This window comes from Lacerta agilis, chromosome 2, assembly GCF_009819535.1.
Source record: "Lacerta agilis isolate rLacAgi1 chromosome 2, rLacAgi1.pri, whole genome shotgun sequence".
Classification (NCBI taxonomy): Eukaryota; Metazoa; Chordata; class Lepidosauria; order Squamata; family Lacertidae; genus Lacerta; species Lacerta agilis.
In genome coordinates, this window is record NC_046313.1 from 42,526,744 (window position 1) to 42,547,088 (window position 20,345).

Genomic DNA, 20,345 nt, shown 5'->3' on the forward strand with positions numbered 1-20,345 from the left:
CCTCCCAATGGCAGCGTCTTGGGCGGCGGCGCGCGTTCCTGATTGGCTGCCTTGAGTTCATATGACGCGGGAGGCGGGGCGCCGCGGTTTTTTGAATTCGTTCTACTCGCTGCAGGCTGGGCGGAGGCTGCTTTTCGCCATGTCGTTCCCGAAGGCTCCTCTCAGGCGCTTCAATGAGGCACCAAGTGAGTAACGGGCCGGGAGGGGAGAAGGGGCGCTCGGTTGCGTCTCCAAAGAGCTCAGAGGGTGAATAAGCAGCGGGGAGTATCTATCCAGGACTTTGCTAAGAGCCCGTCTAGTCCACCACCCATCTCTTCGCGTTGCAAGAAACCCACAGCCCTCCCCGCCCCACAACCTCTTTTTGTCCCCGTTTCTCTAAGGTACACTGCCTCTGAACATGGAAGCTCCACTTAATTCTCTACCACTTCCCCACTGAAGGCGATGTTTGGCCTTCTCTTGTCCAAAGCCCGGTCTCACTTCGGTACCAACCTGTTTGTAGTCTAGTATGACCGGCTCAAGGTGTTTTTGCTGCCTGAGGCAAAGGCCAAGACACTGCTCCTGCCTCCTATTCCATGTATAAATGTTGGTGATGGTATGTAGAAGAATAGAAGCATAACCACCCGACCCGACCCTACTTACCATTCCCCCTCACGAGAGCCAGTGTGGTGTAGTGGTTAAGAGTGGTAGACTCTTAATCTGGGGAACCGGGTTCACGTCTCCGCTCCTCCACATGCAGCTGCTTGGTGACCTTGGGCTAGTCACACTTCTCTGAAGTCTCTCAGCCCCACTCACCTCAGAGTGTTTGTTGTGGGAGAGGAAGGGAAAGGAGACTGTTAGCTGCTTTGAGTCTCCTTTGGGTAGTGATAAGGTGGGATATTAAATCCAAACCCTCCTCCTTCTTCTCCTCCTCCTCCTTTCTTGCTAATTATGTAAAGCAATTCATGAACCAAGAACTCATACATTGACCACTAATAATGAACCACATGTTGTAGATATTGCTCCACATTTATTATGTTATTTTTGTGATATTCAAATGACACGAGAAAACTTGGTACTGTATACTTATTTGTACAACATTATTCTTGTTTATAAAACCCAATTATAATAATAAAAATTGGTGATGGTACAGGGTCATTCACTGCACCTAAAGGCACCAGCTGGCTTACGTGGTGCCAGACAGGCCTTGTGCACATAGAATTTAGTCCTCCCAACACATCGCCACTGCTCCCTTCCTTTGTTTTTCTCTAGCTGATAGTCGGACTGGCCCTAAGTTTTGCCCCCTCCATTTTAAAATTGACTTTCAGAGCAATTCTTAAGGCACCAGGAAATGGCAGGAGTTTTTTTCCCTTTTGTTATAAAAATATTGCAAATGGTTACATTGTATAATATTTGTATTATTGCTCAATGGTTCCTGACACTTTCAAGATCATTGTTATTGTTTTAGTTGGTGCAGACTAGATAAACAGTTTTATCAAAAGTATGTTCCCTTCCACAACAGAAATATGAAAAGGAGGTGAAAGAACCGCAGTGCACAATGTAATGAATGCAAACAGTGCAGTAAGGATTAATTGAGCTTTTTCTGCAACAGCTGGCTATCCAAAATGCATTTTTTAATGAGGGTCTTGTAATTAGGGCTTTGATTTTTGCTGAATGTTCATCCTTCTTCCCACCTCATTTAGCTTGTGCCCCATCACCAGGCGCTTATGACGTCAAAGCTTCAGATCCATCAAAAGGACCTGTGTCTTTTGACAAGTCCCAGCGATTCAAAGAGCATATGGGTAATGAAGTCATAGAGAAGCAGGATTGGCAAATGCTTGCTTGATGCTTCTTTAGCAAGTTTCAGATCTGCGCTTCATGCTTGAAGAGTCTGTTCTCATTTTCTATTCTTAACCATGTTCCATGTTTGTCAGTGACCTCCAGTAGTGTTATGCGTGTGTACCTGGACTCACATGTGCGCAGTCAGCACTCATGTATGTTCATATACAGTGTACACACTACTGAGAGGTTTAGGAGCTTTCGCTGGAGTTATGGCTTGCGCTTGTTATGGATGTGCATTAACACTTACTGTCCTTCTGCTTTAGAACTCCTGTTTGTTGGATTCCTACTTGTTTAATTATAAATTTGTTCATTTTGCTGTCTAGTTTAAACACACAAAGAATAATGGAAGGTAAAATAACGCTAAGAGGGCGACTTGTGCTTGTGTACATGTTAGCTTACTCACACGTAGTCATTCCAACTTTCTCCTTGTAACCTCATGCTGTGGCACTTATCCATGCCCTAAAGTAGATTTGCTTATAGCCAATGTTTGTTTTGTGATGTCTGGACAATGTGGGAATGGTGGTATAAAGTTTTCTGGGAGACACCTGGGAAATAGAAGTACATCTGCTTACCAGTAGTCTGTTTTTTAAATGGCTGAAACGAAAACGTTTTTCAGGTGGTTCTGCAAGATGGGAATTTCACATGTGGGGACACAGACAAGTGCAATAGTGCAACCTTGCCACCCTCTTCTAATTCAGGGGTGATTGGTTTATATTTGTGCAAGTGGAACCTTGATCTGCCAGGGTTCTATGTTACACTGAATGGATAATGCACTTGGTTCTGTATTTCATTTTGCCCACAAGCATCATTTCATGGATTGTTCTTGTGTTCCCCATCTATGGATGCTGAACATCTAAGGATGTTGAACAAATAATTTGGAAATGGAATCTGGTGAAAATTCTCTTATTTTTTTCTTTTCATAGAGGATGCAGGAATTCAGCAGAATGCTACCAGCATGAAACCTTCATCAACTGCTTCAAGAAAACTTGACTCGAAAGTAGGATTCATATTTTATCTTGTGTCTCCCTTGGCATTTTTATAGTGCTGTGTCAAAATCTGCCCTTTAACTTTTCATTATTATTTTTTTCTCCCCGGGGAATGGCTTCCATGTTTCTGCTTTGTTCTTGGAACTCAATAGTACTTCTCTATAATTTTTATGGATGTAGGTTTCAAACTTACCTTATTGTTGCAAGATGGCATAGGGTGGAGCGTTATATATGCACACTTTATAGTAAACATTTTCCAGTCCTTTGCAGCCTCCCTGGCTGTCTGGGCTTCCTGACTTGAGAAAGTCCCGTGGGAAGAGTTGCTTCATGACCTCCTCCCCTTGACTTTAATTGAAATATGAATAGAATAGAATAGAATAGAATAATAATTTATTGGCCAAGTACATTTCCCAATATACCCGGAATTTGCTTTGGCTACATTGCAATGTAAATTTACAGAGCAAGAGCCGAGGCTGCCCTTCTCGGCGCCTCTTAAGCTGTGTTGGTGAGTGTAGGCCCGCCTCCTAGGCCCGATGGAGTTGGCCAGAGGAGGGAGCGGTCTTCCCACTCACAGCAGCAGCAACAGCAGCAATGTTCCGGAGGCTTCTCTGGAGCCTCTTAAGCTGTGGCAGTTGAGTGTAGGCCCGCCTCCTAGGCCCGATGGAGTTGGCCAGAGGAGGGAGCGGTCTTCCCACTCACAGCAGCAGCAACAGCAGCAATGTTCCGGAGGCTTCTCTGGAGCCTCTTAAGCTGTGGCAGTTGAGTGTAGGCCCGCCTCCTAGGCCCGATGGAGTTGGCCAGAGGAGGGAGCGGTCTTCCCACTCACAGCAGCAGCAACAGCAGCAATGTTCCGGAGGCTTCTCTGGAGCCTCTTAAGCTGTGGCAGTTGAGTGTAGGCCCGCCTCCTAGGCCCGATGGAGTTGGCCAGAGGAGGGAGCGGTCTTCCCACTCACAGCAGCAGCAACAGCAGCAATGTTCCGGAGGCTTCTCTGGAGCCTCTTAAGCTGTGGCAGTTGAGTGTAGGCCCGCCTCCTAGGCCCGATGGAGTTGGCCAGAGGAGGGAGCGGTCTTCCCACTCACAGCAGCAGCAACAGCAGCAATGTTCCGGAGGCTTCTCTGGAGCCTCTTAAGCTGTGGCAGTTGAGTGTAGGCCCGCCTCCTAGGCCCGATGGAGTTGGCCAGAGGAGGGAGCGGTCTTCCCACTCACAGCAGCAGCAACAGCAGCAATGTTCCGGAGGCTTCTCTGGAGCCTCTTAAGCTGTGGCAGTTGAGTGTAGGCCCGCCTCCTAGGCCCGATGGAGTTGGCCAGAGGAGGGAGCGGTCTTTCCACTCACAGCAGCAGCAACAGCAGCAATGTTCCGGAGGCTTCTCTGGAGCCTCTTAAGCTGTGGCAGTTGAGTGTAGGCCCGCCTCCTAGGCCCGATGGAGTTGGCCAGAGGAGGGAGCGGTCTTCCCACTCACAGCAGCAGCAACAGCAGCAATGTTCCGGAGGCTTCTCTGGAGCCTCTTAAGCTGTGGCAGTTGAGTGTAGGCCCGCCTCCTAGGCCCGATGGAGTTGGCCAGAGGAGGGAGCGGTCTTCCCACTCACAGCAGCAGCAACAGCAAATATGGACACCCAAGTAGGCTGTAGAGGGCAGACAGTTGGTGAGACATACACCCATTACTTACCATAAAAAATAAGGTAAGCACCACAAAACTCTGCACCCCACCCAGGATAATTTTGCCAAAGGTTTTTCTTTTCTTTACAAATGCAGTCCTTTTGAAAACCTGTTATAACTGTCAAACTGAGATAGACAGAAATATCACTTGTCTTTAGGAGTTTCTTCATGCATAGAAATTTGTGGAATTTTTTCGCCCCAGCAATTGGGAAGGTGCATGCGTACACAGTGGTACCTTGGATTAAGAACTTAATTTGTTCTGGAGGTCCATTCTTAAACTGAAACTGTTCTTAACCTGAGGTACCACTTTAGCTAATGGGGCCTCCTGCTGTCGCCGGCACATGATTTCTGTTCTCATCCTGAGGTAAAGTTCTTAACCCGAGGTACTATTTCTGGGTTAGTGGAGTCTGTAATCTGAAGCGTCTGTAACCCAAGGTACCACTGTATTTCTCAACCGTCTGCTGGATAAGTTGCATTTGTGCTTCTGAAAAGCTGTGCTCATAAAGTGTGGGTGAAATCAAAAGGAAATTGGTTTTTAGGTTTCAGTCCTTTTATGAAACAAACTTTTTTTCTTGGCCCCTAGAATTTAAAGCCAAACAGCTCGGGAATGAAAGCAGGAAAGGATTTGGCCAGCAATAAAGACTTGAAAACATGCAAGGAGTTGGAAAAGGAGGTATGAGCACCTCTTTCTCTTTTTGTAGCTTATTTAAATAAATCTATTGCATTTCTGGTGTGTTGTAAGAATATCAAGGTCATATAATAATTGCTCATAAGTGTGCCAAGCAAAACAAGGCCACATGTCTGAAGCAGCACAGGAAGACAGGCCTCACACCATTTTGATTCCCGACACCATTTTTACTCTCAAAACTGACCAAATGTTTACTAAATGTTTCTCTGCAAGGAGGGAGGGGGTGAGGGAACCTTCCCATTGTCTCAGAAATTAAGTAATCACCATCTCAAAGGAATGGCCTGGCTACCCAGGAAAGGCAATCAGATAAGACTTTATTATATACCGTAAATTGGCAGGCAGGAGAAAAACGAACTTCTCAGATTTCTGTTGAAATTTGTTGGCGACTGCCTTTTTGTGACATATGTATGATGCTTTGGGGGGTGGTCTTGAATGGCAGTGTGGGCAATTTCAAATTTATATATAAGGGGAGGCGCTCCTTTGTTCGAGGTTTTTTCCCTGCTCTCCGGTATGTGGGAAAAGACTTTGCTTCTCAATCTTCTCTGGTTGGCCTCTGTTATATTCTCCTACCGATGGAGAACCTGCAAAGGATTTTACAAGGGCTCTTGTGTACCCCATAAGGGAATAAGAGCAGATTTTTGTTTATTACAGGTGTGAGCATCTATGGTTCTTTTAGAATAGGTTTGCAGAATCTGAAAGCAGCCCTGTATAGGGAAGTTTTTAATGTTTGATGTTTTACTGTGCTTAATGTGTTTAATTTGTTGGAATCTGCCCAGAGTGGCTGGGGAAACCCAGTCAGACGGACAGCATATAAATAATAAATTATTATATTATTATTAGGTCTCAATTAATTCTTAAACCTCTTCAGGCTCGTTGGAGAGCCAAAGATTTGACACGTTATTACATAATTTGACCCAAGACACTGGATATATTGGGGGTGCAGCATTTTCCCTCAGTGTCACTACTGTCTACCCAAATTTCCTAGTGATGTTTAAATAAGTGGGTGGCCAAATCAACTTCTGCATTAGTCAACACAATAGGAAACTCCCCTTGGAAGTACCCAAGGGCCTTTAAGGGTAAGTCACCTGACTGTCATCAAACTCTACATCATAAACCATTTTGACATTAATGTTACAGGTGCCTGGAGTATTTCAGTGATAGTTATTTGCTTATATGCAATGTTGGATTTATGGTTGGCTTACTTGTGTAAGCTTACTTTTAAATCATTTATAAAAGCTGACATGTGACTTATTGCTCTGGTGGGTGACTTGAGGTTCCATTCAGACAGCTTGCTTTACTGAGCATTCAATCTGATGTATTTGTAGGGAGCTTTGATGACACTGCATCAGTTCCACTGCGTTTCCCCACCACTTCCTTATATCGCAAAAAGTCTGATCATTCAGGGAAGTAGGTTTGTGAAACAAGCCTTCCCAAACAACTGTAATTGTGGCAAACTGAATTTGCTGGCATTGCAACTGAATCAGTGTTGGAAACCCATTGTTCAAGGCACATTTTGTGACCGGGAAATTTCATTAGTAGTTTCTGAGCTCAGGGCGTAGTACTGTGCCTAAGATTTCAGATTAAAACTGCAGAGTAGAAGGAAAGGGGGGTCTTTTTCTGCCTCCCCACTTCCAGCTACTCTCTGAAGACTGGAGAAGAGGGCGCAGGGAGGGGAAGGACTAGACCATGTGAAAAATGAACATAATATTTTAGCTGCAGTTCATTCATTTTCAGCTTTGTATTGTAAAAAAGCGTACCTAGACATTCCATTGTTGCGCTCACAACCTAGTTTTAAGGTGCCGTTTAGCTCCTAGCTTTCATCTCTCAGTTTCTTACACTGGACTGAATCCCACCCAAAAATAATGACAGTCTGCAAGTGCCCTGGGACAATGAATTCATTTGTGTTACTTATAACGAGAACATTTTGGAATTTTAACTAGTAATGAAACAATATTGTAGGGGAGTGGGGACTTGCTTCCTGGAACTATTTCTCAGCTAATTTCATGCCTGTTACTGTAGATTCGAGTGCTGATTGGGGAACGTGGCCAGCAGGATAAAAGGCTGCAAGCTCTGGAGGAAGATCTTGCGAAGTCTGAGTCAAAGCTATCTGCTGCAATTAGGGAGAAAACCTCACTTTTGGCGACTATTGCTTCTCTGGAAAAGCTGCAGTTGGAGTTGAGCAGGACCAATGAATTACTGAAATCAAAGGTACATATCATTATGGTTTATGTAGCTGCTGTGGTATTTGGCCCCACTTTAAGAGGCAGGATGAGCACTTCTGGTGGCAGTTTCCTCCTGCAAATCTTTGTCCTTGAATGGGTCTGCCCTTAAGGCACAGTGGGTGAACAGTAATTTCATAAACATGTTATAATCTTTGTAGTTAATAAAATAAAGATGGTGTCCATTCTTTCTCCACCTTTCTTGGTGGCCCTGCTAAGCTGTTTACAATTATACCTTTATTTTACCAAGTAAATACTAATTTTGGGGTGTATACAGTTAAAACTTGGCTCCCGAATGCCGAAAACCCAAAAATAAATGTTCCGGTTTTCGAAACGTTTTTCGGAAGCTGAGCATCTGACGCAGCTTCTGCTCAAGTGCAGGAGGCTCTTGCAGCCAATCGTAAGCTGCGCCTCGATTGCTGAACATTTCGGAAGCTGAACGGGCTTCCGGAACAGATTATGTTCAACAACCAGGGTTTGAATATATTGTCTCACTATCTACTTAATGTGACTTTGGACAGTAACAAACTTAAGCATGGGGCATTCTTCCCTTTAACACACTTTAAAATGTGAGGGTTTTGTGCAGCAAGTTCCCTTTCAGCAGGACACCCTACATTGGCATTGAAAAGATGAACACAGAAGTAACTACGTATTGTGTGCACTTCCAAGCACTGATTTCCAATGGAGGGATTTATGCACGTGCTGGAGACTGTAATTCCCTGCAATAGCCTTCTGCAATTTGATGCTCTCCAGATGTGTTGGACTACAGTTCCCATTGACCCCAGGCAGCATAGCCAATGATCAAGGATGCTGGGAGTATGGAGGGCATCAGGTTGGGCAAGGCTGCTGAACACACAAGGCATGGGAATAAGTTCCATTGACTGCAAGGGGACTTCTCTTTATTTAAATTAATCTTTTGGGGCATTCTACATTAGATGATCCTACTGGATCAGGCCAATGACGCATCTCACAGTGGCCAACCAGATGCCTGTGGGAAGCCTGTAAGCAGGACATGAGCGCAACTGCACTCTGCCCACCTGCAATTCTCAGCAACTGGTATTCAGAGACAGTGGCAGAGCCACTGTTGCTAGTAGCCATTGATAGCCTTGTCCTCCATGAATTTGTCTAATCCTCTTTTAAAGCCAACTTGGTGGCCTTTTCCCACAGCTGCCACACACTGGGTCAACATCTTCGGCAAACTATCCACTATGACCCCAAGGTCTCATTCCTGGCCAGTCAATGCCATTTCAGAACCCAAGAGTAAACATGTGAAATCGAGGGTATTTTTGTCCTTGTATGCATCACTTTCTACATGTTTACATTGAATTTTATTTGCTGTTTTACCACCGATTCAGTTTGGAGAGGTCCTTTTGGAGCTCTTTCACAGTTTTAACAACATTGAACAATTCTGTAGGCTCACACTCCAATTTGTTCCCACTGGAATCTAGAATGCCAGAGGATAATTTTGGCTAGATAGGATTTGTTCTAGCTAGGTTGCTCCTGAAGATTCCTAAAAATCGGAACTAAAATTGAGAAGAAAATTTCCTTCTCTCTTGCTTTCTCCCCTTAAGTTCCATGAAGATGGAACACGGAAGAATACAAGGCTATGGATGGAGGTAATGAAGCTGCGGAATCTTAGAAATGCAAAGAAGGTGAGTTACAGTACTCAGACTGGGATTAAAACCATATCTATCACAGTATAAAACAAAAAAATTCCTTCCAGTAGCACCTTAGAGACCAACTAAGTTTGTTCTTGGTATGAGCTTTCGTGTGCATGCACACTTCTTCATATAGATACTTAGACTTTAAACTTCTTGGCTTATGGGGAGAGGGAGGGTGAAATCTAATGTAATGCTAAGTCTCATTCCATTAGTGCAAAGATTTCTCCTTGCACAAAAGGATGTTCTTCCCTTCACCACCACCACATCCCAGAAAAATTGTTTTGGGGTTCCCTCAACACTGGAGCAAATTTGGCGGGGAGCAGTATTCTTATTGTGCAAGCAGAAACCCTTGCCCTGATGGGATGCAGTAGTTGAATACCACCCTCAATGTTGATCTGCTAGGACTACAGGTTTTCTTTATGAATCCATCAGTGAGGGAGAGTTCAAAATTGCTAATGTAGACATTGAACAGTGGGAGAGTTCACATTGCTCAGGCTAGGTTCCTTTTATTGGTTGACTTACTGCTGCTAAACTTAAAATTTTTGAATAAGGTAAGATTTGGTGATCTTTTAAGGTTTTAAGCTTTTGTGTAATGCCTATGTGTGTGGTTTTTAGACAGGCCCTGCTAAACAGGAAGACACAGAAACGAAACTGCACAAAGTTCAAAAAGACTTGGAGCAGTCACAGGGAAAAGTAGCACAGCTGGAAGAGCAACTGTAAGTTACTGCATGAAATGTCAAGCAGCAACCCTTTTTTGTTAACTTTGTGGTACTTCAATAGGCTAACCTTTTAAGTGTAGGAGGGTCTTGAAAGGTAAGATTCGGTAACCATCTTCTACGGCAAACTGCTTTCTGAAACACCCAAATGTTACTTTTTATGGCTTTTTTCTTTTTTAAAAAAGAAAAAAAAATAGGCATTACTTAACACAAGTATTTCAGACTTGGTGCAGGTGAGTGGCCAGTGAAATCCATTTGCAAGCTATAGTATGTTTCCTTCAGCTAGTCCATTCAACTTCAGTTACTTTACTCCTTAGTTAGCAATAATGCTCTGTTGGAATCTTTTAGAGCGGCCAAGCAATTTGAGCCATGTTGTATCCATAACTTGTTTTTTTTTTACTAGCGTGTCCAAGTTGGACATCTTTAGTGACAGGAAGCAGTACCATCTGCTCACTAGAGAGCCATGGAATCAATAATAATTAAAACCAGATGTTGGGCAGTAAACCTCCCCACTATTCTACCAAAATGGATTTCTGTTCAAAATCAACACCTCTGTTTATAACAATGGCTTAGCTGGGAGTGGAGAGGAAGAGGGGTGTTGTCCTTGTATTCAGTGTTGCTTTCTCCTGTGACTCCTGAACTCTTAAGTGCCTTTCCCTTTAAGAGGAACAGATAAGAAAAGAGCTGGAACGTGATGACTGTAGTGATATCAATGGTCCAGAAGTATCCAGAACAGAGTGATTGTTTTCAGGTCTTAACCTGTCGTGGTTGAGGATGGAGTCTCTACTGAGTATGGCTTCTATTGCTTGTTATGCGATAACATGAGCAGCACCACGCTGCTGCTTTCCACAATTCAATTGGTCTCTAGGCTTTATTATTTGCTGTGGCTTTGCGTACCCTTGGATACTGATATAATAATGTTTAGATAGAAATGGAGATTGTATGTCTAAATTGTCAGTGAACATTTGACAACGTGGGCCATGATTTTGAACACATATCCATAGAATTATTTTTTTAAATGTAAAAACACATTTCAGAAAGGTGACATTGATGCCTTATTTTTCTCTTACAATCAGGAACACTTATTTGCCTTTATGCACCTGGTTAAACAAAAACTGCCAAGCAAGCTTGACTTCTGGGACATTAAGATAAGAGGGGATTGTGGTTATTCTTGGTCATATTCAGTGCTAGTCCTACTCAGGGTAGACACATTAAAGTTAATGGACATGACTAAGTTAGGTTCATTAATTTCAGTGGGGGTCCTTTCAGAAGGAGTTAGTTGAATATGGTCCTCTGCATCTTTTCCCAATGGTTTTCAACTTTGTAATGCTCAGCTGCTACCTGGGCTGTGGTAAGGATTCTAAGTAACTGATCTTCTGTATATCCTAGGAAAGAAACTGCTTATTTCCATTTCTTGGTTATTTTGTACTTTCTGGTTGAAAATTAACTACATATTTTAGGCCCCTACATGGCTGAAACAAACGTTCTTTTTGGAAAACTTAACACTCACTATTTTCTGTTCGAGTTTCTAAAGACCCTATGCCGTGCTCCCATACATTTTCATTCTGTTTTAGGACAGCAAGTGAAAGGCAAGCTGAAGAGACATGTGACTTAGAGAATCTCCTGGAATACATTGCAGAACTTGCGTAAGTCAAGTATACTTACAATCTTAATTTCACAGCTTTGACGCAAGCACTGTCTGGTAAAGGAACCTTGGCACTTGGCCTTGTACGTTTTATTTCTACGAAAAGCCTAAGATTTGAATTTGCCTAATCATGCATTTGTCTGCACTTGTTAAGCTGAAGTGTGAAACTAGTGGTTCCCAAAGCCATAACTTCCACGAGCCACGTTTTTAGAGGTGACGAGTCCATTGCTGGTTCTCAGAGTGAGTGTCACAAATGCTAACTGAGATAAAAGCTGGTTTTCTATGGAAGTGAAGGCAGGGTGTGGAGAAGTGCCCCAGTCTTCAGTTGGCATTTGTGTTTGGGGTGGACCACAATTGTCCATGTTAGCTTACTGATCAATCTTGAGTTAGCATTGATGGTAATGTTGAGAAAAGAAGAGACTACCAGCAGGCAGCTGTTCTGGCCCAAGATGCTGGTGCATCCATCATTTATAAGGGTAGAGATTATGGTTAATTAAGATTGTCTTCTCCAGCCAGGTGTCATCAAGATGTTGCTATACTACAGCATCTGTTTATCTCAGACCAGTGGCATTGCTAGCTAAATTTAATGGGATTTGGATTCCATCTGGAGGGTACCAGTTTGGGAGAGGCGAGACTAGAAAATGCAGTTTGCTAATATTCCTATATCTTTGGCTAACATACCAGCTTATGTTTATTTGGGAATGCATTTAGACACTGGAGTGTTTAGGTTGTGGATACCTGCTACTCTTACTCCCCCATTGAAGGAATAATATACGTTGAGGAGTCATCAGCCAGAAGCTTCTAAAACTGCAAGAGAGCCATTACCTCTCCTAAATGCATCTTTGGGCATTTTAGGAACAGTAACAAAATCAGAAGGGCCTGTTGGGGTAACTTTTTGGCATATTTCAGTCCCAGCAATTGTTTCAAGCATTGTGACTTCTAAAGGACTTTGGGTGACCTCTGTTTCTGGTTTGGAGAGTTTGAGGATGTTAATGGGATCCAAGTCCTTTCCTGAAGATGAAATGAATATCCGATCAAGGAGCAGCATGCTAAATGTAACCTTAAACTAAACTAAACAAAAATAACTAGGGCATGTTTACCAAGATATTGTTGTGATCTCTTCTTCAAGCAGTAGTAAAATGTGACTACTTCAGAATATTTCTCAGAAGAGACTGCTGGCAGTACAGAGGCCTAAAATAAGACTCACTACATTGCAAAGCTAGTGGAAGTTGCTGAGCTGAGATCTAACTTTTGCCAAAGTAAACCTACTGTAAACTAAGAACATCACGTGTTTCTTTTTTTCCTCCCCAACAGCAATGTTGCAGAACAAGTTGATAAATACAAGGTGGATGTCATTCAGTTAGAGGCAATAATAGAAGCCAAGAATAAAGACATTGACAAGTTGCAAAATACTCTTCAAATGAAAGAAGCAACGCTGTCTACAGAAATTGAAGAACTGCATGAAAGATGCAAGTTGCTTGAACAGCAAAAAGGTAACCATAAAGTTAATGGTGTGTTTTGGCCAAATATGCCTACGTTACTTTCAAAACAGACCACAGCTGGCTCTCATTTTCTCGACGACAGCTCAAAGTTTAATCTTGACTGATGTGCACAGTATTATGAGGCAATCTATTTTTATTGGTGGTGGAAATCATTGTGCCAAGCAAACCTCTTCCTGTATGTTACTTTTACTTTGGAGACACAAATGCAGGAATCTAGGAATGATCTGGGAATGGCAGAGCAGAATGGTTAGAATTTAAAAAGTTGTATCTATATCCAAGCAGTTTTTTTGTGTAACTTTGTGTTCTTTTTTTTTTTTTAAAGAGAAATGCTTAATTGAATATGGAGAAAAGGAGAAAACTGCAAATGCAGAGATAGATCTTCTGAAAGAAAAACTGATTCAAGAAGAACAGGAGCGCCAAAAGGAGAAGGAAGCCTATAATGTAAACAAAGCTGAGCAGGAGTCTAGCAAGCTGAAGAGTTTTATCCCGCTAGTCACCATTTGCAGACAAAGAACAACTACTGTTGGAGATTTTGTGCTATTTTTTCACATTATCTGAAGCTTCCTAACCTATTTTACTCTCGACAGTATTGGAGCACAATGGGCATAGCTTTGGGTTATATCTCTGATTTTTGAATCTGCAACCCCAATTTCAATCACCCACGGAGAGATTGGGCTGTGTTATATCTACCGTACCTAGAAATTTAATATGTGGTGGGGTAGTGTCTCAAAATTTCATCAAAATAGTTTCAAAAAATAGAAACTTTCTTAAATTAGGAAGCAGTGGCAGAGAATGTTGGGGTGAAGCAGAACATGATAAGAAGGAAGGATAACTTGGCAGATTGTTCTAATTAATGGGTTCACTCGAGCTACATGCTATTTGTTGAATCCACTTCAGGTGGCTTCTGCTGATTTGCGTCAGGGATTGGAAAGAGAATTGAGAGAAACCATGGCTGAGTTGGAGAGACTGCACGCTAAAGACGACCAAGTTGAAATGGTGGTGAAAAACTTGGAAAATGTGAAGGAATCCCAAGCTGAGAAGCTAGCAGCACTGGAAGCAGAACTGAGAGGGTATGTAGAGAAATAGTGATTTGCATATTTACATTTAGACATAGTTCTCACAAATGGCAGGTGAGGTGGACAAACCTGTACCTGAGCTGTAGTCTTTCAAGCTGCAGGTGAAAAAGATCACATGACATATATTGATAAAATATGTGTGTGTGTGTGTGTGTGAGAGAGAGAGAGAGAGAGAGAGCACTGAGCCATTTTGTGCACATTGCTTTCAACTCAAAAGGACTAGGGTACTTAAATGGAAAGGTTGCATTGGACACAGAAACAAGCACTTGGAGGCACTGGCTCATAAAATTTTGGCTAGCTTTGGGGGGCTGTTCTTAAAAAAAATACTGCTGTTCACTTTTTGACTCACCACTCCCCACCTCAGGAAAAATGAAGAGTTGGAGAGATTAGCTTTATTGCGCAGAAGTACCGTTGTGAAGATGCAAGAAGAGCAAAGCAATATTCTGCGTAGGCTTGGGGAGTCCATTGCTGAATTTGAAAAGTACGTAAGTCTTTGTGTAGTAAGTGGATGCTTTCATTTCTGCTTTGCTCTTGTGTACCTGTAAATGGTGTGTTTCCCCTCTGTCTCCTTCTCTCCCTCTTTCACAAGTTGAATTATTTTGGTTGATGCTGGTCTTAAGATCTGTAGAACATTGGCATTTCCCCTTTTCCTTTGGTCCACGTAAACATCCAAGTCAGGACATGGTGATGGGATGGGCAAAGCAAATTGTGGGTATTGCTGTGCGGCATTGGATAAGTCTTTGTGTGTCTCCCGCCCCCGCCCCCCCTCAAATGATTCTTATTTATTTCAGCTTTCATCTCCCATTGACACAAAACTGAACTCGACACTTGAAACAAAATAAAAAATAAAAAATTCCTTCCAGTAGCACCTTAGAGACCAACTAAGTTTGTTCTTGGTATGAGCTTTCGTGTGCATGCACACTTGAAGAGGGTTTTAGGTCCCCGACTCCAGTTCCAGAGTTTTATCAGGGCAAACTGCTGCAGGCACATTCATCTTGCATGTGCATTTACTTGCTTCTGCAACAAAGGAGTAGTAGACACACACTCTCTTTGGGATCCTTCCCAAAAGGCAGGTGGTGCTGGGGAGGAAGGAAAGTATCCAGGAGGAGCAGAAGCCGGGTGGTCCCTTTGCCCTGCCCTCTTCCACCCCCTGGTATTGCTTCTTATATGCCATAAAATGAGTACGGACTACCTTGCTGTTGTGTTACAAGGTTCAATATATTTAACTAACTTTGCTGAAATGAGGGTGGGTGGGTAATCAAATAGCTGTCTATGACACCAACCTTGCTAGTCTCCCTTTCGTGGGGGCAGGAGTGGATAAACGGTTGGTCACCCCAGATGCTGTTGGGACTCCAATGCCCATCATCCCCCAGTAGCATGCCCAGCAATTGGGTATGATGGGAGTTGGAGTCTGACAACACCTGGAAGGCTATAGGCTTCCCATCCCTGATGTGGGAGGGATAGAAAAAAGGAAGGCATCATTTGACTAGCAGCATGATGGAGTTTTGTGTGAAGTCCAAATGGTATCCTTCAGTGGCACATGGGGAAAGTGGCATTAAGTCCTTGATAAAGGCTTAATTCACACCAATGACTTGAATTCTGCTGTGCAGAGCTCTGAAGCAGCATGACCCTTGTCCGGATAGTTTGCACCGCTGAAGGAAGTTTATCTCCTCCCCCCGACTTGATCTAAGCTGTTGACATGTAGGCAAGGAGGAATGGGAAGAATGAGTTGACCAATGCCAGGGGTGGGTGTGGGTCAAGGCATGGTGTGTAAGGCATGGCAAAGGAGAGCTTGAGGGCAGTGTCCAAGTCAAGCAGGAATGTAAATATTGTAACCCTTCTTAGTTTCAAAGCTGTTGTGGACCAAGAAATCACACGCCTCAAACAACAGAAAACGGCCCTGCAGGACAGATTACTTGAGATGAACAAAACTGTTCAGCACATGACTCAAAAGATGGAAGATGCTCAGCATGCAAAAGACATGGCGCAGGAAGAAAATGCAAGGTAAGGAATAAGAAATTTCACCTGATAGACCTGATGGTGAAGTGGGATGATATTTACATGTGTTCGCTCAGCCAAATTTCTGACTGTCTAGGCTAAAGAGTTGTTCCTCACTAGCACAGATCATAAATTATAGCATTGCTCCCCCCCCCCCCCGGTCAAAAGGTTTAGTCAGAATAAACTACATATTCATCTCCAAAGGCCCACATAACAGCTGAGGGAAGCAGTCTTGTTGTCTCTTGGTCCTATCAAAGAAAAGCATGCTTACAGGATACGATTTGTATAATAATAATTTAAAAATGCAAATCCTTCGCATTGTACCAGTGTGTAAATTGCATAATAGATTTGATCCTACAAAGTGATATCTATATGTTCATTCTATTTTTTTGCCAACCATCCATCAGGTGGAGAATTTAAAAAGCTCTCCCCCCTCCCTTTACCTACTCCCCACTTAGGATGATTCTGGATGCCCAGACAAAATTAGCATTAAAAGATGAAGAAATAAAAAGAATCAAAGAATCGAGTACTGTGGAAATTGCTAACCTGCAAGCAAAACTTGAAGAACAAAGTGAAGATTTTAAAAAGCAACTTGAAATAGAAAGGTAAGTTTCAGAAGTTTGAGTTTATTTCTGTGCTGCCTTCTGGCCAAAAAGGTGGCTCACAAAGGTTAATAACTTCTGTTTCCTTAGGAGAATAGTTGCTGAAAAAGTAGAAGCTGATTGCAGAGAGAGCCTGGAAACATGGCGTACCCGGTACGAAGACCTGCTTAATAAAGTCAAACCCTTTCAGGTTAGTCTGATTAAAGCCATTAAGAGTCTAGATACCGCAAAAAAATACCAAAATAAATTCTGGAATTTGCACTACTCCAGGTTCTCCCATTGTCTTAAACCAGGAGTAGTCAACCTTTCTTTCCCTACTGCCCACTAATGCATCTTTCTTGATGGTAAAATTTCCTTACCACCTACCAGTGCTCAAGAGCCAGTGTGGTGTAGTGGTTAAGAGCGGTAGACTCGCAATCTGGGGAATCAAGTTCGCGTCTCCGCTCCTCCACATGCAGCTGCTGGGTGACCTTGGGCTAGTCACACTTCTTTGAAGTCTCTCAGCCTCACTCACCTCACAGAGTGTTTGTTGTGGGGGGAGGAAGGGAAAGGAGAATGTTAGCCGCTTTGAGACTCCTTCGGGTAGTGATAAAGCAGGATATCAAATCTAAACTCTTCTTCCTCGATCGAAGGAGGATTCAGCTTGTGCTGTAGAACCCCCTACCACCCACCTAGAAACCTGAAACGCCCACTAGTAGGCGGTGGGGACGAGGTTGACTACCCCTGCCTTAAACACTATTAGCTGTGGGTAAAATTCAGTGATGACCATACATGTACAGTTCCCTTTTCCCTTTACAGCCCTCTATGCCTTCCAGAAACTTATCTGGAGGGTTGGGGACCTTCAAGCAGATTGGGAGGGGGGGTTGATGTTGGATTTCATCTGGGGTGTGGGGGGGTGGTATGGGCAGTTTCATTATTAAATTGGTTATACAGTAAGGACACAGTATCTGAAAGTAACTCGAGTTTTGCTGATCTCTTGTAGTTCAGTGTATATTAAATGTTACATTTCAGAAACAACTTGATGCATACGAGGCAGAGAGGAATGCCCTTTTGAATGAGAATGGTGCCGCCCAAGAAGAGCTGAACAAACTTAGTGATGCATATGCCGAGCTGTTGGGCCATCAGAATCAGAAGCAGAAAATCAAGCATGTAGTGAAACTGAAAGAAGAGAATGCACAACTGAAACAGGTTTGTGATATGCAGCATTGCTATGGGTTAGAGCAAAACAAACTCAGAAGGCTGAGTGCCCATCAGTCTGGATGCAAAATGGGGGCCGTGGAAAAAATCCAGCAATGGCCTAACATTTTGGGGGTAGGGGAGATGACATGAGGTATAAAGAAATGCATATGTTTTCAGCACCAGCCGGGCTTTTTAAGGTAGATGGTTGACATATTGAGCCACTGACAATAAGTAAGGAGTAGCTGTTATACTGATTCTTTTAAAGTTTTTTAGTGGAATTACCTGTTTTTCATATTAATGTACACTACCATAGGTTTGCTTGTTTGAAGGGGGTGGGTTAAAAATTAGATGAAATAAACATGTGAATTAAAATAGCGTTTAAGGGGGTGAGGGAACCTACTTCACAAGTTCCTGTCAACTGGCAGGATGCAGATGACTATTTTTGCACCTGGCTGGGGGCAGCAGGGAGTGTTGCAGAAAAGGATGTAAAGAAACCACAAGCCAGCCAGACTCTGTGAGTCTACCATTTCAAGGTCTGTGCTGAGAGAAGTTTGAGGCTACATGTCTGTCGGAACAAAGATAATGTGCATAGAGATGGAGTTTATTTGCTATTCCTCATTTTTTGGCAATTGGACCCATTGAGTTTAGTCTTTTAAAAGCTGAACATATGCTTTCTGATAGTCACAGCCGCAGAAGATTCCGAATGTGTCCTAGATCTTTGTTTGATGTAGATATCTTTAAAAGCTGATAAAGCCTAATGGATTTTTATCCAGTGCACTTATCCATGACAGTTGCCCGGTTCACACGTCACATTAAACCATAGTTAAATGCTATGATTTAATGTGAATAGGTGCTGAAAAGTTCTCATTCAGCTCCCGTTGTTCTTTTTGTGCCTCAAACCCAGGTCATAGTTTGTTTGCAGAGACAGAAACCAATACTGTAGTAGTAAACAAGGTTTGTTCTTGGCTTCCTGCTCAGAGTTTATTTGGAGAGAAACAATTCACAAGGCCAGACAGCATGACAAACCTGAGCCTGTATCAGCATGCTACCAGAGTTGTGTTTTTAATATGGCTTACTGTGATGTGGAAACAGAGCCAACAATAGTGTAAAGTGAGACCAGCCAGGAGCTTTTTGCAGGTAAAAGTAAGAGAGGATTTCCTGTTGTACTGCCTAATGAAAGGGGGAATTTCAATTTTGGGAGTGTGGGGGAGTAGAAGAGCATTCTTCAAGGACTAATCTTTTCCCAACTATCCTATTATATTAAAACTAGATTTTTATTATCAAGATTTTTGTACATACACAATCCATGAGTTAATTTTTAAGCTGTTGTGCAGTTTAGGCCTTCAGATTGAGTGGAATTAAGTCGGATAAAGTTTAACTGAACCGGTTTTGAGTCAAATCTTTTCACGTTGTTGTCACTGAATTTGTTGTTTAACTTACATTGAAGTCTTCTGTTCTTCAGGAGGTATTAAAACTACGATCTCAAGTAGCAAAGGAAAAGAAAGTTCGGGGAGAGCTCGAGGATCAAATGAATGCGATTCAAGGTGTTAGGCGATTCGATCCTTCTAAGGCTTTTCAGCATCCTGCCAAGGAAAACGTCAATCCCAAAACACCTTTTAAAGAAAGTGAGTCTGCATAAATACACCACAGTTCAAATTTCTCAAGTGTTTTTAAGGATGTTGATAATATTCCAGTGAACCTAATTTCTTTAATTTGTATTATCTTTTAAATTTATAATTAAGTAATGAACAGTAAAACAAAAATGGAACCTGGGTGCAAGTAATTGTTTACCCAAATATCAAAAACTTGCCCCACACCTGATTATATGTAGGTCTGGCAGAGATATAGTTGCCAGTGCACAATCAGAAGCCTAGAAGGGCATTCCTGATAGTGTGTTGGCAAAACAAAGCAGGTTTCATCTCTACCATCTTGCAGGGAACTCCTTCATGCACCTGTTGCCTAGGCGGTACGTGTGCTTTTGAAGTCCTGTGAGGCTGGATCCTGAAATTTCGGGCTTGCAGATCCATAAAAGTTCCCCACCCCTGGCTTAGAGATTTACACAGGGCTATTTAGCAGTGGTCCTGTGATTTTTCTTGATCTGTATTTCCATCCTGATATTTCCTGCATTATTTCTGAACTGTTCATGCCTGCCATGCACAGGGAGGCAGGCAGTCACTAAGAAGCCTTTTTCAAGTATCTAACAATGTATTTTCTGTACAATAGGTAACAAATAAAATCCAGCCTGATTTCGATCAAACAGAACATGAAACAAATCCACATGTTGCCGCTTCATATGTGAACATAATACAAGTCCTGACCTTTAAATTCAACTGAATGGTGTCTTTAAACATGTACTTTTTTAATCTCTTGAAATTAAAGCAACTATTAAAGATCTCATTTCACAGTGTCCTTTTTCCTCCTTTTGCCTAGAGAGAAACTAGCAATAGCACTGACATACTTGATGTAGCAGCAGGACCCAGTTAGACATTTTCTATGTGCCATTGCATCTAATATTTGCAGGTGTTTAAATTCTAAAAACACATATCATGCTTGCTGTGTAAAAATCAATGCTGCAAGGTTATATATCCCAAGTGCCA

The 20,345-nt window shown here is 42.6% G+C and overlaps 1 protein-coding gene across 2 annotated transcripts; it reads left to right on the forward strand.

Moving 5' to 3' along the window:
* Positions 1 to 57: 57 nt before the first annotated feature.
* Positions 58 to 19,402, forward strand: HMMR (hyaluronan mediated motility receptor). Of its 2 annotated transcripts, XM_033139827.1 has the most exons (17): positions 58 to 185; positions 1,680 to 1,778; positions 2,742 to 2,815; positions 5,046 to 5,135; positions 7,170 to 7,358; positions 8,941 to 9,021; positions 9,646 to 9,746; positions 11,321 to 11,392; positions 12,706 to 12,884; positions 13,216 to 13,334; positions 13,791 to 13,963; positions 14,334 to 14,450; positions 15,815 to 15,973; positions 16,426 to 16,572; positions 16,660 to 16,759; positions 17,581 to 17,757; positions 19,211 to 19,402. In XM_033139827.1, the coding sequence occupies exons 1-17, from the start codon at positions 62 to 64 to the stop codon at positions 19,385 to 19,387; spliced, it is 2,178 nt and encodes a 725-aa protein (XP_032995718.1). In that variant the 5' UTR covers positions 58 to 61; the 3' UTR covers positions 19,388 to 19,402. The 2 variants fall into 2 exon arrangements, with proteins under 2 accessions (XP_032995718.1, XP_032995719.1); XM_033139828.1 differs by lacking the exon at positions 1,680 to 1,778 and having other exon boundaries at positions 60 to 185.
* Positions 19,403 to 20,345: the final 943 nt, after the last annotated feature.